Source organism: Rhinolophus sinicus, linkage group LG03, assembly GCF_036562045.2.
Source record: "Rhinolophus sinicus isolate RSC01 linkage group LG03, ASM3656204v1, whole genome shotgun sequence".
Lineage (NCBI taxonomy): Eukaryota > Metazoa > Chordata > Mammalia > Chiroptera > Rhinolophidae > Rhinolophus > Rhinolophus sinicus.
Window position 1 is genome coordinate 118,879,219 of NC_133753.1, and position 17,642 is coordinate 118,896,860.

Consider the following 17,642-nt stretch of genomic DNA (forward strand, 5'->3'; position numbering starts at 1 on the left):
GTTTCTGTGGTGTTGTTCAGCAGTGACTTGTCTTCATTAACTGTCATTGGAAAAAATGGGAATTGGTGCAAAGCAGAAAGCAATGTAAAGATTTGTAATCTACAGTAGCATTCTTCTTTCTGGCGTTGTTTAGTGGCATAAAGTTTTGTTAATTTACTGAAATCACTCTGAAGTTATTGTAGCCAGTAAACTTAAGGAATTTTTTGTTTTTATACCTCATTGATTCCTTTGCTTTTTTTCAAGAAGCTTAGAAATTCAGATAAATCTTCTTTTATTTAATTATGAGAAATTATCATATTTCAGTATTATTTTAAATGTTAGGTTAGTTCTGTGAACCCCCCAAATTTTAAAAGAATAATCATGCCTAAAAACAAAGAGATGGACCATTTGCTAAAGATAACTTCCAATTCTGTGATCTCATGAATCTATGTTTTTACTTTCCTTCTGGATATATTTCTGTACTCATAGTTCCCAGTGATTTCAGATATGGGCTGTATCAGAGTTTTGTTAAAGACAACGGGGAATTACATATTTTTTTAACAGGAAAAACAAGTAATTTACTTGGCTAACTATGTCACTAAACAGAATTTAAATTTTGTATTATTATTTAGAGTTGCTCAAATTTGAAATTTTTAAGTGCTAAAGTTTTAGGCCACTCAATTGTATATTTGCATTTTGAACATCAAAGTTCATGTATGTTGGAGAAGCAACCTATAACTTTATTTCCCATTTTAATGTGTAAGAAAGTGCTAGATTTTAAACTAAATGTATTCTACAAGTTTTTAAAAATGATTTTGGATATGTGCTTCCCTACAGAAACTGTTAATGAAAAGAAGTTTCTCAGGCTAACTAAAAAAAAAAAAAAAAAATTAAACAATTTAAGCAATGTGCTTAGGAAGTTTCACTGATAGTATAATTTAATCTAAACTAATACCCCTTTTAACTTTTTGTGTGTCAGATTTTCTGAGTTTTAACATTAATCCTTGAATCCCTACTTTCTGTGAAAGCTTTGGAGACTTCATAGTATGGTAGGATGGAGCAAGGCATAGATACTGATAATTGTGAATAACTGTTTTACTTGTGTAAGAGAAGACCCCTCCCTTTATACCATTTTTTAAAATAATTTTTTTACTTTTCAATTACAGTTGACATACAATAGTGTATTAGTTTCAGGTGTAATGATTAGATATTTATACGTTATGAAGTGATCACCCCAATGAATCTAGTACCCATTTAATTACCATACATAGTTATTACAGTATTATTGACACTATTCCTTATACTATACTTTACATCCCCATGACGATTTTGTAACTACCAATTTGTACTTAATTCCTTTCCCCTTTTACACCCATCTCTTCCCATCTGGCAGCCATCAAAAGGTTTTCTGTATCTCTGAGTCTGTTTCTATTTTGTTTATTTTGTTCTTTAGATTCCACATAAAAGCAAAATTGTATGGCATTTGTCTCAATTGCTCCACTCAGCACAAAAACCCTCTAGGTCCATCCATGTTTTGCAAACGGCAAGATTTCATTCTTTTTTATGGCTGAGTAATATTCCATTGTATATATGTACCACCTCTTCTTTATCCATTCATCTGTTGATGGACACCCAGGTTGCCTCCATATTCTGGTTATTGTAAATAATACTGTAATGAACATATGCATGCACATGTCCCTTCGGAGTAGTGTTTTGGTTTTCTTTGGTAAATACCCAGAAGTGGGATTACTGGGTCCTACTTTGTCTCTTCGTTTTAAAGTGTATTTTGACTGGTATAAATATTGTTATCCCCGCTGTTTTTTAATTTGTTTTCTTTTTTTTTTTTAATTTCCATATTTATGAAGTATCTTTTTCCATTCCTTTACTTTCAGGCTATATGTGTCTTTCAGTCTAAAGTGAGTCGCTTGTAGGCAGCATAAGTAAGGGTCCTGTTTTCTTATCCATCCTATGCCTTTTGATTAGAGCATTTAATCCATTTATATTTAAAGTAATTGTTGATAGATATGTAGTTATTGCCATTTTATTGATGTTTTTGATCTTTTAAAAATTTCCTTACTTAAAGAAGTCCCTTTAAAATTTCTTGTAATAATTGGTTTGGTGGTGATGAACTCCTTAGTTTTTTCTTGTCTGGGAAACTCTTTATCTGTTCTTTGATTCCAAATGATAGCTTTGCTGGGTAGAGTAATCTTGGTTGTAGGTCCCTGCTTTTCATCACTTTGAATATTTTGTGCCAATTCCCTCTGACCTGCAAAGTTTCTGTTGAGAAATGAGCTGGCAGTCTTATGGGAGCTCCTTTGTGGGTAACTAACTGCCTTTTATGTATTGCTTTTAAAATTCTCTCTTTGTCTGTAACCTTTGGCATTTTAATTATGATGTGTCTTGGTGTGGGCCTGTTTGGATTCATCTTGTTTGGGACTCTCTGTGCTTCCTGGGCTTGAATATCTATTTCCTTCACCTGGTTAGGGAAGTTTTCCATCGTTATTTCTTCTAATAGGTTTTCAATTCCTTGCTCTCTCTCTTGTCCTTCTGGCACCCCGATGATACAAATGTTGGTATGCTTGATGTTGTTCCAGAGGCCCCTTAAATGCTCCTCAATTTTTTTTTTGGGGGGGGATTCTTTTTTTCTTTTTGCTGTTGTAATTGGGTGTTTTCTGCTACCTTAGCTTTTAAATTGCTGATTTGATCCTCTGCTTCATCTGATCTGTTGATTCCCTTTAAAGTAATATTAATTTCAGTTATTGTTTTCTTCATTTCTGACTGGTTCTTTTTTACATTTTCTATCTCCATTTTTGTTTCCTATCTCTTTGTTGAAGTTCTGACTGAAATCATTAAGCATCCATATAACCAGTGTTTGGAACTCTGAATCTGGCCGATTGTTTGTCTCCATTTTGTTTAGTTCTTCGTCTGGAACTTGGTTATGTTCTTTCATTCAGGACATGTTTCTTTTTATTCCCATTTTGGCTACCTCCCTGTGTTTATTTCTTTGTATTAGAGAGCTGCTGTGTCTCCTGGTCTTAGTAGAGTGGCCTTATGTAATAGGTGTCCTGTGGGGCCGAGTGGTGCAGTCTCCCTGTTCACCTGAGTTGGGTGCGCCAGGTATGTCCCTTGTGTGGGTTGTGTGTGCCCTTTTGTTGTAGTTGGTTGCTGTTTGCATGTCAATGGGAGGGATTGACCTTAAGGCTGATTGGTTGTGAGGACTGGTTGTGACTACATTGGAGGAGCTGCTGTGCAGGGACTGACCCTATAGAGCAGGATTTGCTTTAGCAGGGCTCTGGTGTCTGTCTATAGTCTGCCTTTGGTGTGAATATGTCATTTGTGGAGGAGATTAGGTGGTACTCTGGTGTCGTCTAAAGCTGGTTGCTGGCTGTGTTGGTTCTGGGGCCTTTGGGGAGAGGCCCTGTTGCAGGCTAAGATTAGCTGCTGCCTGCGCCCTGCCTGAGGCCACTTCATATGAGCTACAAAGTGACCTGTGGCTGGTTGCCAGCTGTGTTGGGTTTAAAGGTGCCAGGGAGAGGCTAAGCTGCAAACTGAGGCGGCCTGCTGCTAGTGCTGGACTTGGGCCTGCTTAGCAAGAGCTACGGGACGTGCCAAGACCAGATGCTGCTTGATTGGGGTTTGTGAATCTTTGAGAGATTTTTAGAAATTCTGCATGAGCTAAGACAGACTGTTTGTTTGGAAAAGCCACTGGAAGCAACTTGGATAGGCCCGCAAGTTGGGTGAGATGGGGTCCCAGGGAATCACCAGGTTGGGCAAACCGTATTAGCCAGGTTGATGGAGACTTAGGTATGGTGGCCGCCTGTGGCTACATGCTGATCAAGGGGAGGTCTCAACAAAGGAACAGTGGCTCCTGCTACCACTTCTATCTGGGAGAAACCTGCCCCTCTAGTCATCACCCTAAGGCCAGACAATTCAGTTCCTGGCGGCTTTTGAGCTGCTGCCCCAGCACTGGAGCTCAGAGCAAGTGATTCTGTCAGCAAGTAAGTCAGTGTGTGGTCCCTTTAAGAGGAGCACCTGGGACTCCAGCCACCCTCCATCTCACTCAGCCACAGTTTTCACTGGTTTTCAAAGCCAGAGTTGTGGGCTGTTTTCTCCCTGGCACTCTAGCTGTGAGCTGGGGAGTCTGGTGTGGGGCTGGGATCCCTTGCTCCTCTGGGGAACCTCTGTAGCTGAGATATCCCTTCCAATTTTTAATTGTCACATGTGGGTGTAAGACCAGCCTGTTCCACGTCTATACCTCTCCTAGTAGCCTCAATGTGGCTTCTTCTGTATATCCTTAGGTATAGGACTTCTATTCAGCTTGACTTCAGTTGTTCTGTACTTTAGTTGTAAGGTTGATGTGGCTGTGAAAGGAGGCAAGCACAGAATTTACTTACTCTGCCATCTTGACCAGAAGCCTATACCATTGTTTTAAAAACTGTGTTCAGAAAAACCCTAAAATTCTTCATGGGTGCCCCAGCCTTGCTTTCTAGCAGAAAAGTTATTTTTTTTCTTGTTTGTTTCATATGTTGGGATTTGTCTAAGAGTTCATCCATTTAATTATTAACCTGGTGATGAAGAGCTCAGGCTCTCATATAAAACTATAGATTCATATATCTGTTCTGCCATGAGTGATTTTGGAACCTTGAGTAGGTTACTCTACCTCTGTGTGCTTCTGTTTCCTCATCTGTAAAATGGAGATAATACCGTATTTCCCTGACTATAAGACCTAGCCAGACAATCAGCTCTAATGTGTGTTTTGGAGCAAACTTTAATGTAATATTAATATAATATAATATAATTAATATAATATAATATAACATAATGTAATATAATATAATATATGTAATATAATACTGGGTCTAATATAATATAATATAATACCCTTAGGTCCAGCTGTCTGATTTTCACTGGTGTGAAGGAACTGAGAAATTCAATGACTTGCCTGAGATTGATGAATTATTTTTAGGTTTGATGTAATAATCCAGTCTTTCAATAGATCCTCTTTCTATACACCATGCTTCATTATATGCTATTTTTTCTTTCCTAGAATAATTAATTTTGTCTTGGGTTTTCTTGAACTTTTTTTTCAAGAAGACGAGGCAATTTCTGACACATTGTTATGATGCATGTGACTTCTGAAAAACATGGATCAATAGAGTTTCTGCACTTGCTCATTTACATATTGAATCAATTGTGTGATGAAGCAGAAATAGCATATAAGTATAAAAGCAGGAGCTAGAGAAGATCACATTAACATGCTTTCATAACATGTATGTTAATAATGTGACAGATCTTAGTTATATACTCTTTTAATACTATATCTGGTTACTGGATAATTCCTGGACAGATGATTTGTATAGGATATTCTAAAGACTTATAACATGACAAATTTCAAATTCTGAGTTTTCATACAGCCATGTTGGCCACAGTAAGAAACAAAACTCCTCCTGAAATAAGAAAAAAATCAAATTTATTCCAGTAATCAAAATTTACTGTGAATTTTGTATGTTTCCCAAAGATTTTGTTGTAATCAGATGTTTATTATAAATTCCTCCAGTGATGTCTTGGACTTGAGTATTGAAGCAGCAGTTGGCTGTACTCTGTTCTCCTAGTTGATTTGATGAAATATCAAAGCTGTTAGGAATTACAGTTAATCAACATTATGAATTGTTCTTACAATTATTTAATCACAGGTTTTCTTTTAGCATTATACATGTTTCTCAACTATTTTTCTCCATTTCCCTCCTTGCATCTATTTCCCATTGGTAGAAATGTGGAATAATTTTAATATGATCATATGTAAAACCTTATTAGTTAAATATGCTTTAAAGGGTGTATTCCAAAATCAGATACATTCTGTAATGAATCTTTTATGGTGCCCACTTTGCTTCCCTCTCTCCCACCCTCCCCCACTTTCTTTCTCCCACTTACCCTCTCCACTCTTCTTTCTTTCTCCTCTCCTCTCTTCCTCTTTCTCATCGTGGGACTGCGTGAGAAACAGGAGGAAAAGGACTGAGGGACAAATGCCATGGATGAGAGTTATAATGGTGTAAAGGAATGAGAGAGTCACAGGACTTGAGAGATTCTAGAAATTAAGAGAGAATACCCGACTTTAATAAATTGCTGTATTAAGACTTAGACACCACTGTCTTCAATCCCCATGCTTAAGTATTTTATGAATAAAAACTGAAATTTTCATCTATCCATACATGTTTAAACGTGAATCTGATCAGAATGTGAGCTAAGGATATGACTTTATGAGTGTAAGATCACTTGAATTTCATTAATTAAAATAGGTATGAAGTTGACATTTGAGTCTTTTATTGACTTTGTCTCAGTCATTAGGTCTCAGCTAAAATATTATCTTCATAGATAAAAATATGTATAGTATGTTACTTTTTATCTAAAAAGAGAGGACACACATATGTATGTGTTTTTATGTGTATGTGTGTTTGTCCATGTGTGTTTATACACATTCACACCCATACAGACATACACCTATCAGTTTATATTAGGAAATAATGGAAGAATAAACCATAAAATAAAAAACCCAAATGTCAATTCTCCAAAGTGATTAAACCATTTTCACTCCCACTATAGTGCATGAAAGTGTTTCATTTGCTCATATCCTCCCTATTTGATGGTGTTAGTCTTTTTTATTTTAACAGTTCTGGTGAGTATGAAATGTTATCTCATAGTGATTTTAATTTGCATTAAATCATGTTGAGCACTTTACATGTACTTATTTGCCATTTTTGTATCTTCTTTATGAAGTGTCTGTTCACTCTTTCGCTCACTGGGAGGGAGGTTATTAGTCTTTCTGTTTTTGACTTGTAGAAATTTATGTGCATTATGTGCATTCTTTGTCAGATATTATATATGTGAAAGTATCTTCTTTTTAACAATAACAAAAGGATATTAATAGAAGTTACCGATACATTTAATATTTTTTAACTGGCAATTTTACATGGAAATTAAAGTAATTAGTATTTAAATAATAGATTTTATAGTTTTAAATTTAAAACAAAAATTACATTCTATTCTGTTTTTGGTTTCAGGTACAGTTAAAAACTAGCGTTTCTAGTCAGTATGTAATTCGGACACAACCAACTAATAGGTGCCTTTCTACACTGGAGTGTGCAGCTGTTGCTCTTTCCATCTTGGAGAAAAATAATGACATACAAGAGGTGTGTATGTGTTTGGAAGGTTATGTAGTTTTTGAAAATAGGAGTTTGGTTAGATTTTATCAGAAAATTTAGAAATGCACAGCTTGTTAAATTTGTAGCTCAAGTGACAAATAGAATGTATCTGTGATAGAAATTTGTGTATTTTTATTACCTTCTTTCCCCCTCTGGTATTTTTTTGTGTTAGTTTAGCATTCCAGATTGCATTATTTAAATATTCATTCTAAGCTGTGCAAACAGCATTTGTAATATGCTAAATTGCTTTTATGTATCACAACATTAAGTAGTTTTTTTGTGGAACTAGATTTTTCTTTCATATTTTGTATTTCTCTTCTTGTATTTAGTGTTTTTTTGTACTCAACTTTTTCCTTTCTAATGAAAAGATGAACATTTTACAGAAACATTTTTTTTTTTGCATTGGTTCTTTTATTTGAGGAGGTATACCAACTTCCTGTGTATCTTATTAGTCATGCTTAGAGTATAAAAAAGATAAATTTTTTGAGAAAAACGCCTGCATAATATGAAAAGGTTACAACCTGCAATCATCATTTTATTTAATTTCTGTGAAAGCCTGAGATTTCGTATGTAATTAATAATCAGTAAAGAATAATGCTTCAGTGTGCTCATTAACATCTTAGTCTTTTGGAACATGTAAGAAACTTTGCACTTATTGCAAAAGAAAAAAAATAGTAAAATAAAACTTACATTGTTAGGGTTTTTTAATCACCGAAAAATTTTGATAAATACAACGCCAAAAGAAAAGTCAGAGGATAACGAACATAATTAAATGAAGTTTTATAACTCCCTCCTGTCTCTCTCCCTCATTATACACTGTGGTTACTATTATAAGAGTGTGCCTTAGCCATGAAGGAAATTTCAATAATGGATAAAAGCTAAGGTCAGTGTAACTGGACTAGCAACCAAGAAAAAGAACAAAAGGCATCCAGAGCAAAGAGATTTAAAGAATGCCAGAAGCAAGCACTGAATTGCCTTTTCTTCTCCCTTACCCTAAGCCATGGAAAATGTCAGATCTGGAGACGCTTCTTTTGATGAAAGAAGTAGGATTTCATGAGTTGGAGTGTGTGTGTGTGTGTGTGTGTGTGTGTGTGTGTCCCCGTGTGAGTAGACTTTGTTTTAGATCTAGGCAATTTCTCTTCCTCTGTTCTCTCTCCTTTGAGGGAAAAAAAATCATGAGGGACCCTAGAGTCTTATTCCAAATGACCAGGGAGTGTTCTCAGACTTTTCTCCCTCCCCTCTAACCTTATCACCTACTTCTATGTACCTGGCCATCAGCACTTAATATACCCTTATACTTGTCTTTCTGTATTATTTATTCACCATCATTCCTGTATGTTCTTGAGGGAAAAACAAAACAAAAACTACACTGTTTTTAGCTATCCTAAAGATGAAACCCAGTGCTATTGTTTAAGCTTGCTTTCCGTACAGTCTCTGTTTTTCTAGGATCAGCCAACATCAGACCTAGGACCCATTAAAAGTTCAAATCTTTAGGGAAAAATACAATGTTTTTTGCTATAGATTTAAAACTTTCTTTCCTCTCCTTTTCGGTTCTGAAAAGAATCCTCTGTGGACTTATTTTATATCTCTTAGTCTCACAACTGGAATTGGATTTTTAGAGCAATCATAAATAGAAGCTTTAATGTTGGTAGTAGTGGTGGTTTAATACTAGTAGCTGTAATATCATAGGGCTATGGTTTGGGTGGGGTTTGCACTACTAATGCTGCTACTGTTCCCCCCCTTCCCCAGTTTTACAAGATACATTATTCTAGGATTAATTAATATACCACCATAGCAGGACATCGTCCTATGTTTTGAGTATAATATCTAGCAACAGGCAAAGTTTAAAATACAGTGATAGGACCCTTCGTCTTTTCAGCTTAGATTGTCTGTGGATCAAATTGAACATAAAATGCAAAAGTAATAGTGAGGTTCTAGAGTTTTCATTGTGTTTGCTTTTTGTCCAACCAGAAGTACTAGTTGTCCAATAGTTGCCAGGAGTAGGAAGAGGATGTTTGACAATCAGATGTGTGACTTGGGAGGTGCTGATAAGATGGTCGGTGGGAGCGTGAGCAGAAGAAACATCCCCAGTTGCTTATTACAGATGGCAAAAGTTAGCTTTCTAGTGGGGGAACCCCAGTCTAGCCTGTTTAAATCTAACTATAATAATAATAAAAAAAATTAGTACATTCCTGTGAGAAACACAGTTACTCTCTGCTCTGAGCATAGATGTTTTTCTTTCCTTTCTCGGGAGGCATACAATCCCCCCCCCCCCCCCAATAACCATGTATTAATGGCATCCTCCTGAAACCTTCAGATAATGAAGGAGAGTAGTAATTTTTCAGCTGGCTTCATTCTAGAGGTAGGGCTCCTCAAAATAAAGAACTTGGCATAGAATAGCCTTCAAAGCCTGTTGATTCATCCTCATCCTTTATTCTTGAGCAGTTTTTCAAACACTTGGAAGGAGCTTGATAGGAGCTTGAAGCAGGTTTGAATGAAAACTTCTTCACTTAATCATCATCACTTTTTGCCAGTGGACAGTTCATGTAATCTCCTTATGCTTGTTTTCTTATCTGTAATGTTAAAAAAAAATGCCTCATAGTATTGTTGTGAGAATTGAATGGGATAATGTGTGTTAATTGCCTCAGATCAGGCACTTAAGAATAGTTCATCCTTTTGCCCTATCTTTCCCCTCTGATTCTTGCCAGTAGAATGAGAAACATTTTGATATAAAAGTTAGTGATTTTCATTCCACTACTTTACCAGGGCTTTTCGTACCTTGGAAGCCTTGAACTTGGGAATCTTTTTTAGTATAGACCCTTCTCTACTTATGAAATTTTACCTTATGAGCTTTTTTCTTTTTTCCCCCCATTTTCACATTGTTTATTTTTCGGGTGCTAAATACAGTGTTTTTTTTGTTTTGTTTTGTTTTTTGGTCTCTTCGTGGATTGCTTGATTGATTGATACTAGTTTCAGGTGTACAAAACAGTGTAATAGACATTTATACCCCCACAAAGTGATAGCCCCCCAACCCCATCTATTACCCCTCGAACATTGTATATAGCTATTAAAATTCCATTGACTTTATTCCCTATGCTGTACTCCACATCCCGTGATTGTAGTTGACATTCAGTACTATTCAGCTTCAGGTGTACGGTGTAGTGGTCAGGCATCTACACAGTCTTATGAACTTTTGTAACTACTTGTAGTGAAACTACAGCCTAAGTGCCTTAGCTCCACCCAACGCCAGCAGTTGGTAATAATGGTCCCTTGAAAGTTCTACAGATAAAAGAATTTATGAAACAGTGATTTTCCCCCAAATAAACTTTTAGGAACTACCTTTTTTTGTAAATAGAGGATTTCCTTTGTTCCTCTAAACTGTTCCATCTCTCATATAGCTTCTCACATTGCCTCATGTAGAGTGTTATTTATTTATATAGAAATGCTATCACTTACTATCAAGCCAAACATTTTAAATGCATCATCTTAGTGTACCATGATAACTTTGTAAAGTAGACATTATTTTCCTCATTTTTACATATGAAGAAAATGAGGCAAAAAGAGGTTACATAACTTACCTGGGAACACATAGCTAGTAAGTCTTTGCATCAGTCAGGATAGGCCAGGGTAGGCTGCAGTAACGTAAAACTCCAAAATCAGAATGGCATAACACAACAAAGGTTCATGTCTCTCTAATGCTGTCTGTCCAGTGTGGTTGCCAGGGGGCTTTCTGCTCATTGCAGTCACTTAGGGAACCAGGCTGATGGAAGCATGTCCAGGCATGTCATTGTACTTTCTTCAAGGAGGGAGTAAGGGAAGGTGGTGAGTCGTACACGTATACAGCTTTTAAAGCTTCTGTCCAGAGGTGGCACACATTATTCGTGTTTCCATTTTGTTAACCAAAACAACTTACAAGGCCATGCCTAACTTCAGAGCAGGCTGGAAAATGCAGTCTGATCATGTGCCAAGGATGCGTGAATAGCCCTAGTGACTACCGCAGATGGAGCAGGGATCTAATCTGCATCTGTCTATCTCCAAAATTTATTCTCTTAATTACCTCAGAAAACTAATAGGCGCTTATCTTAAGGAGGTAAAAGTTGGAGGCCCTTAACCATAGGGATATTCGTATTTCTCCTGCCTATGAAGAATGTAATAAATGTCATAAAACAGCAATAGAACCTTCAATTGTCTCAGTCTGTGTATAGCCCTAGGTATGTTTCCTAGGCAGGATGTTTCAAAATCCAGTCAGCCCACTATGTTGACTCTGTAAAGTAATATGTAGTCATTTCCACATTTCCTCTCGTTTGAAGAAATGAAGATACTAAAAGAAATGATGAGAACATACCTAAGGGGCTTTCTACAGTGATGTCATGCAGAGTTTTGCCAGGGTGGTTGTCTTTTTCTTGTTGAATATCAGTTGGGAATGACATTTCGTTGCATGTAACACAGCACTTACTGTAGTGGTTGAACCATACAGGAGTTTCTTTTCCTCCTGTAAATTAGAAAGCTGAGGTGAGCAGTCCAGGGCTGGGGATGCAGCCTGAAAAGGACATCAGAGACCCAGATTTTTCCTGTCTTTCATCATCATATATATTTGGTTTTAACCTTTATGTTTATTGCCCTGTAATCACATGATGGTTCTTCTACCTCTAACAATCATGTTCCAGGCAAGAAGAAAGAGTAAAAGCTTATGCCTACTAAGTCTGTCCTGTTTTAAAGAGTATCTCTGAAACCCCCCACCCAAGGACTTCACTTACATCTCATTGGATAGCTTGTGTCATTAGCAAATGTAATATTCCTAGCTGGGCATTTTGCCACCTTGAATAAAATGTTGGATTTTTTTAATAAGGAGTAAAGGAGTGGAAATGAAGCAGCAACTATCAATGACTGCCACAATTTGTAAGAGTTCATTGTAAATTAAATCTATTAAGCCCTTTTCTACCACTTACGTTGTGTATGTGGGGGAATAAATTTTCACAGACATTGTGAAATTTTTGTAGTTAAATCCATCAGTTTCTTTCCGTTATTCCTTTTTTTCATAACATTCTGCTCAATTTGTTGCTATTGTTATTTAAAAGATTTAATTTCGATCGGAGATCTCTCAGGTCCAAGGAAAGAATCTGACTCAAAATATGTTTAAAACACTGGTATAGTGTTTTCATTTAATTTTTTTCAAATTTGAGTAACTTTAGGAAAAGCATATGCTCCAGTTGTTTTATAAACTCCAACATTCTGTTTTCTTATGGGTACACCAGGTTTACTCACATGTTTATATTAAATGGCTGACCCTATAGGTATTTGAATTGAGACAGTACGTACACAGTTAGAATTATTTTGAATGTACCAAAACCTGGATATCTAACTTGTATTTGGTCCATAGACTAGTGTGAATTAGTAAACCACTTACCATTACTGCCATCATCTAATTGTTATCAGGTAGCAAGAAGCTTGTATCAGTCGGTACTTGAAACTGAATTAACTAATCTTTATGTAAAGGTCTCTTGTGGTCTGCTTGTTACAGATTAAATTATTATAATGACAACAATTGTTTCGTGGTGTTTGAAAATATTAATGTATGAAACTAAATTCAGACTTTATTATCTATATGGAAAATAGATTTGTGTCTTTTTATTGGAGTTACTTAGTGGTATTTAGGTATCTTAGATTTATTAGAGTACCTATAGCTTTTCATAGTTAAAAGCCAATGATTATGATGATGATGATGATGACAATGATGATGATAATAATAATAAACGTAATTCTTGTTTCTGAAGGAAAAAATAATCTAGGTAGAATATCATTACTGTCATAGACACTCTTTTTAGTTTTTTTGTTTGTTTGTTTTTTGTTTTTATCTTAACAGACTTTGCTTCGCCCTCTTCAAGCTTTATGCTCTTTCCAGCTTCAGCACGGTGCTCAAATTCGCCTCAGCAAGGAATACCTTCTGAAAAATGGATTATATCCTAAGCCGATGCCAAAGAACAAACGCAAACTCAGGAAAATGGAGCTGTTAATGAACAGTGTTAAAATTTAGTACAATGTTCTTACGGTGCTATTTATGGTGTCTTCAGCTGACAATACCAGGTTAACTTTTCATACAATTTAAGTCTGTGTTTTTTGACTGTCTAAAGAATGAGCGTTGCATACCAAACTTGCCCAGAAGAAGGATATAACACAAATAGCCATAAAAGCAAACAAAAAAATTACACCGATTCAGTAAAAAGAAAAATTTTATACTGAGTTTGTTTCAAAAAATGTGCCTCTAATACATTTTTTTCAGATCCATAATCTGAAATGTGATTAGTTGCTGAGCTGGCTTAGATGTTTATAAAATGGAAGGAAATTGTGCCTGATTGGGACAGTATTGTTTCCATTAATGTTTCATAGATAATTACGTGTAGATCTATGGTAGAGGATACCTACATCAATTTGCAATAGTGTACATGAACTTTATAGTTTGTAATAAGTAACAAAAGAAAATAATAAGTAGTTTAGACTGAATTTATATATTTTATAAAATAGTACAACAAAATTAGGAAAGTAAGTACTCTTTAGGGACTAAACTTGAACTCAGTTAATTGATTAAATGTTCAATTAAGGCCCCTAATTTTTTTTATTAAGGTATAATTGACATATAATATTATATTAGTTTCAGATATACGGCATATATCTGATTTGATATTTATGTATTGCAAAATGATCGCAACAGTACATCTAGTTAACATTAGTCACAATGCATAGTTACGGCATTTTTTTTTCTTGTGAGAACTTTTAGATTTACTCATAGCAACTTTCAAATATTCAGTCCAGTATTGTTAACTGTAGTCACCATGCTGTACATCACATTCCCAGGACTTATTTATGTTATAACTGGAAGTTTTCACCTTTTGACCCCCTTTACCTGTTTTGCCCATCCTGAACCCCCATCTCTGGCAACCACCAATCTGTTCTGTGTATCTATGGGCTGTTTTTTGTTTTTGTTTTTTAATAATTCCACATATAAGTGATATCGTATGGTGTTTGTCTTTCTTTGTTTGACTTATTTCATAACTTAGCACAATACCCTCAAGGCCCATCCATGTCACAAATGGCAAGATTTTATTCTTTTTATGGCTGAATAATATTCCATTGTATGTGTGTATATATTTGCATATCACATTTTATTTATGCATCTATCTATTGATGGACACATAGTTTTTTTTTTTTGTTTTTTTTTGATATGTTAAAGATTTTATTTAAGTCATGAAGGAAACATTCAGATGTTATAACTCATTGAGAGACCGAATTACAAATGGGCACTAGACAATGGTACTCTGACCCACAGACTCGGCAGCAACAAGTCCAGGAAGCCAAATCACAACCTCTGCAGCAAACGACCAAGAAGGGTCAGAATTTGGTCAGTGACTGCCAGATTCCCTAATTTTTACTCCTGCTTGATGGACACATAGTTTTTTTTTTTTGTTTTTTTTTGATATGTTAAAGATTTTATTTAAGTCATGAAGGAAACATTCAGATGTTATAACTCATTGAGAGACCGAATTACAAATGGGCACTAGACAATGGTACTCTGACCCACAGACTCGGCAGCAACAAGTCCAGGAAGCCAAATCACAACCTCTGCAGCAAACGACCAAGAAGGGTCAGAATTTGGTCAGTGACTGCCAGATTCCCTAATTTTTACTCCTGCTTGATGGACACATAGTTTGTTTCCATAACTTGGCTATTGTAAATAGTGCTGTAATGAACATGGGGGTGCACATATGTTTTTGAGTTAGTGTTTTCATTTTCTTCAGATAAATACCCAGAGGTGGAATTGCTGGATCATATGGTATTTCTATTTTTAATTTTTTGAGGAACCTCTATACTGTTTTCCATAGCAGCTGCACCAATTTACATTCCCACCAACAGTGTATAAGTGTTCCCTTTTCGCCACACCCTTGCCAACACTTATTTCTTGTCTTTTAGATAATACCCACTTTTTAACAAGTGTGAGGTGGTATGTCATTGTGGTTTTGATTTGCATTTCTCTGATGGTTAGTGATACTGAACATCTTCTCATGTACCTATTAGCCATTTGTATGTCCTCTTTGGAAAAATGTCTATTCAGGTCTTCTGCCCATTTTTTAATCAAATTGTTTTTTGTTTTTTTAAAATTATTGTTTGTTTTGCTATTGAGTTGTATGAATTCTCTGTATATTTTGGATATTAGCCCCTTATCAGGTATATGATTTGCAAATATTTTTCTCCCATTCTGTTGGTTGCCTTTCATTTTGTTGATGTTTTTTTTTCCTCGTATTTTTGTTTTTTGCTGTGCAGAAGCTTCATAGTTTGATGTAGTCCTACTTGCTTATTTTTGATTTTTTTGCCTTTACTTTTAATGGCTGATTAAAAAAAGAAATTATTTTCAAGACTGATGTCAAAGAGCGTACTGCCTCTGTTCTTCTAGAATTTTTATGGTTTCACGTCTTACATTCAAGTCTTTATTCCATTTTGAGTTAATTTTTGTGTAATTTTTTAAGTTAATTTGGTGTAAGATGGTGGTCCAGTTTTATTCTTTTGCATGTGGCTGTCCAATTTTCCCAACACTGTTTATTGAAGAGACTGTCCTTTACCCTGTGGGGCTAAAAAAAATAATGTTTTTCCTCCCACCTTCTAAGTTCTTCTAGCTGGGCTAATAATCAAATTAAAATAGATAGATTAACAGGGGAAAAAATCAAAATTTAAATACATGCACATGGGGAATTCACATAACCATGAAAATTCCAGACAGTGAGGCAGTATTGGGTATATAAGACATTTTTGGACAAAGGAGAAAGGAGAGGGTGAGGTGTTAGATTTCAGAAGTGAGAATGGGTAATTTACAAGTACTCGAAGAAGAATGGAACACACATGGCAGGCAAATTCTTGCTGGGCAACTCAGAAACAATGGGACGTGGTGTATCTAGCTAATAGGGCCCTGTCTGATGTTGTCTTATTTTCCATACTTAATTCAAATTAGGCTAAGGCAGCATTCTAAGACTTCCTTCCCAAAGCAGGTTTCTCTGTCTGCGTCTCTTGGGCAGGAAATGGGAGAGGGTTAAAGGTTCTTTCTGAGGCTTGTTTCTTAATAAACAGCTGAAAATCAGTATCCCCAAAACCAGCTTCAAGGTGGCAAAATTTTGGGTCCCTTTAATCCATTGTATATTCTTGGCTCTTTTGTTGTAAGTTAATTGATCGTGTATGTACGGGTATATTTCTGGGCTCTCTCCTGTTCTCGTGATCTGTGTGCTTTTATGCTGATATCATACTGTTTTGATTACTATAGCTTTGTAAGATAGTTTGAGGTCAGGGAGCATGATGCCCCCATCGTTGTTCTTTTTCTCAAGATTATTTTGGCTATTTAGAGTCTTTTGTTCCATATAGATTTTAGGATTGTTCTATTTCTGTGAAAAATGCCATTGGTGTTTTGATAGAGATTACATTGAATCTATAATTTGCTCTGGGTAGTAGCCCAAATTTTGAAATAGCACGTGTTTTTTATTTGTAATCATTGTGGATAAGTTTAAAATTTTCAGTATTCATTGCACCAGTTTATTGACTCTGATAGACTAGTTTTATTGAAGTTTTCATATGACATAGCTGAAGTAGAATATAATACAACTGTAATTTCAAGAACATATTTCTGTAACTAGGTCTATTTAAAACTTTTTTTGTGGGCATAAACTTTCAATTTGAGAGAATGAATTTCCCCTATCTCCTTGGTAAAATATTTCCTGAGATTTTGTATAGAATAAGAGACGTGTATGTAATATATATTTATATCTAACTTAAATCTGCTACAGTTAAATACATATTTTGGCAAGAAGAGGGGACTTTGTTTTATTCTTCATGACTTCTAGAGCGTCTTGTGTCCAGTCATAGGATGTAAGGAAAAATTAAACATGAGTTTTAAAAGTAAGCTTCATATATATATATATATAGACATACACCAGTAGATAGTTCTGACCATTTTCATCCTTATTTATTAGTTTATTGCAAACCCTTATTAAAAGCTTTAATGTTGATCGTAATTAGAAAGCTAATGAATGTTTGGGGAAACTATGCAGAAAATATTTTAAAATATTAAAAGTTAGATTTCTCTCTTCTACTGTTGACTTTTCTTGGATTTAAAAACAAGTTAGCTCATTTATAATCTAAAAAACTTATTATCAAGTTATTATCTAGGTGTAATAGAAAATAATATATAATAATTATAATGGCTTCTTAAACATTTTTTAAAAAGAAATTTCCTACAGAAGATACTATTTAAGTCTTAAAAATTTATTTTAGTTCATGTTGACATTTTTAGAATAATTACTCCTTTTAAATACTGTATTTAGGGTATTTTTTCGAACACTTAATGAAGTTTAAAATTTGATGGTTTTGGAAATGTGTAAAATTTTAAAAAGAAAAAATATATAGTTTTCCAAATTATTTTACTGACCT

At 35.1% G+C, this 17,642-nt stretch overlaps 1 protein-coding gene across 2 annotated transcripts in view; it reads left to right on the forward strand.

Moving 5' to 3' along the window:
* Nucleotides 1-17,022, forward strand: part of DTWD2 (DTW domain containing 2) — a 123,286-nt gene extending 106,264 nt beyond the window's left edge. Inside the window, exons 5-6 of one of the 2 annotated variants that reach the window (XM_019746522.2) lie at nucleotides 7,038-7,166; nucleotides 13,042-17,022. In XM_019746522.2, the coding sequence (XP_019602081.2) occupies nucleotides 7,038-7,166; nucleotides 13,042-13,212 (300 nt within the window). In that variant the 3' untranslated portion in view covers nucleotides 13,213-17,022. The remainder of the gene's footprint in view (nucleotides 1-7,037; nucleotides 7,167-13,041) is intronic. The other variant, XM_074328577.1, reaches the window with a different exon arrangement.
* The last annotated feature ends 620 nt before the right edge of the window (nucleotides 17,023-17,642 follow it).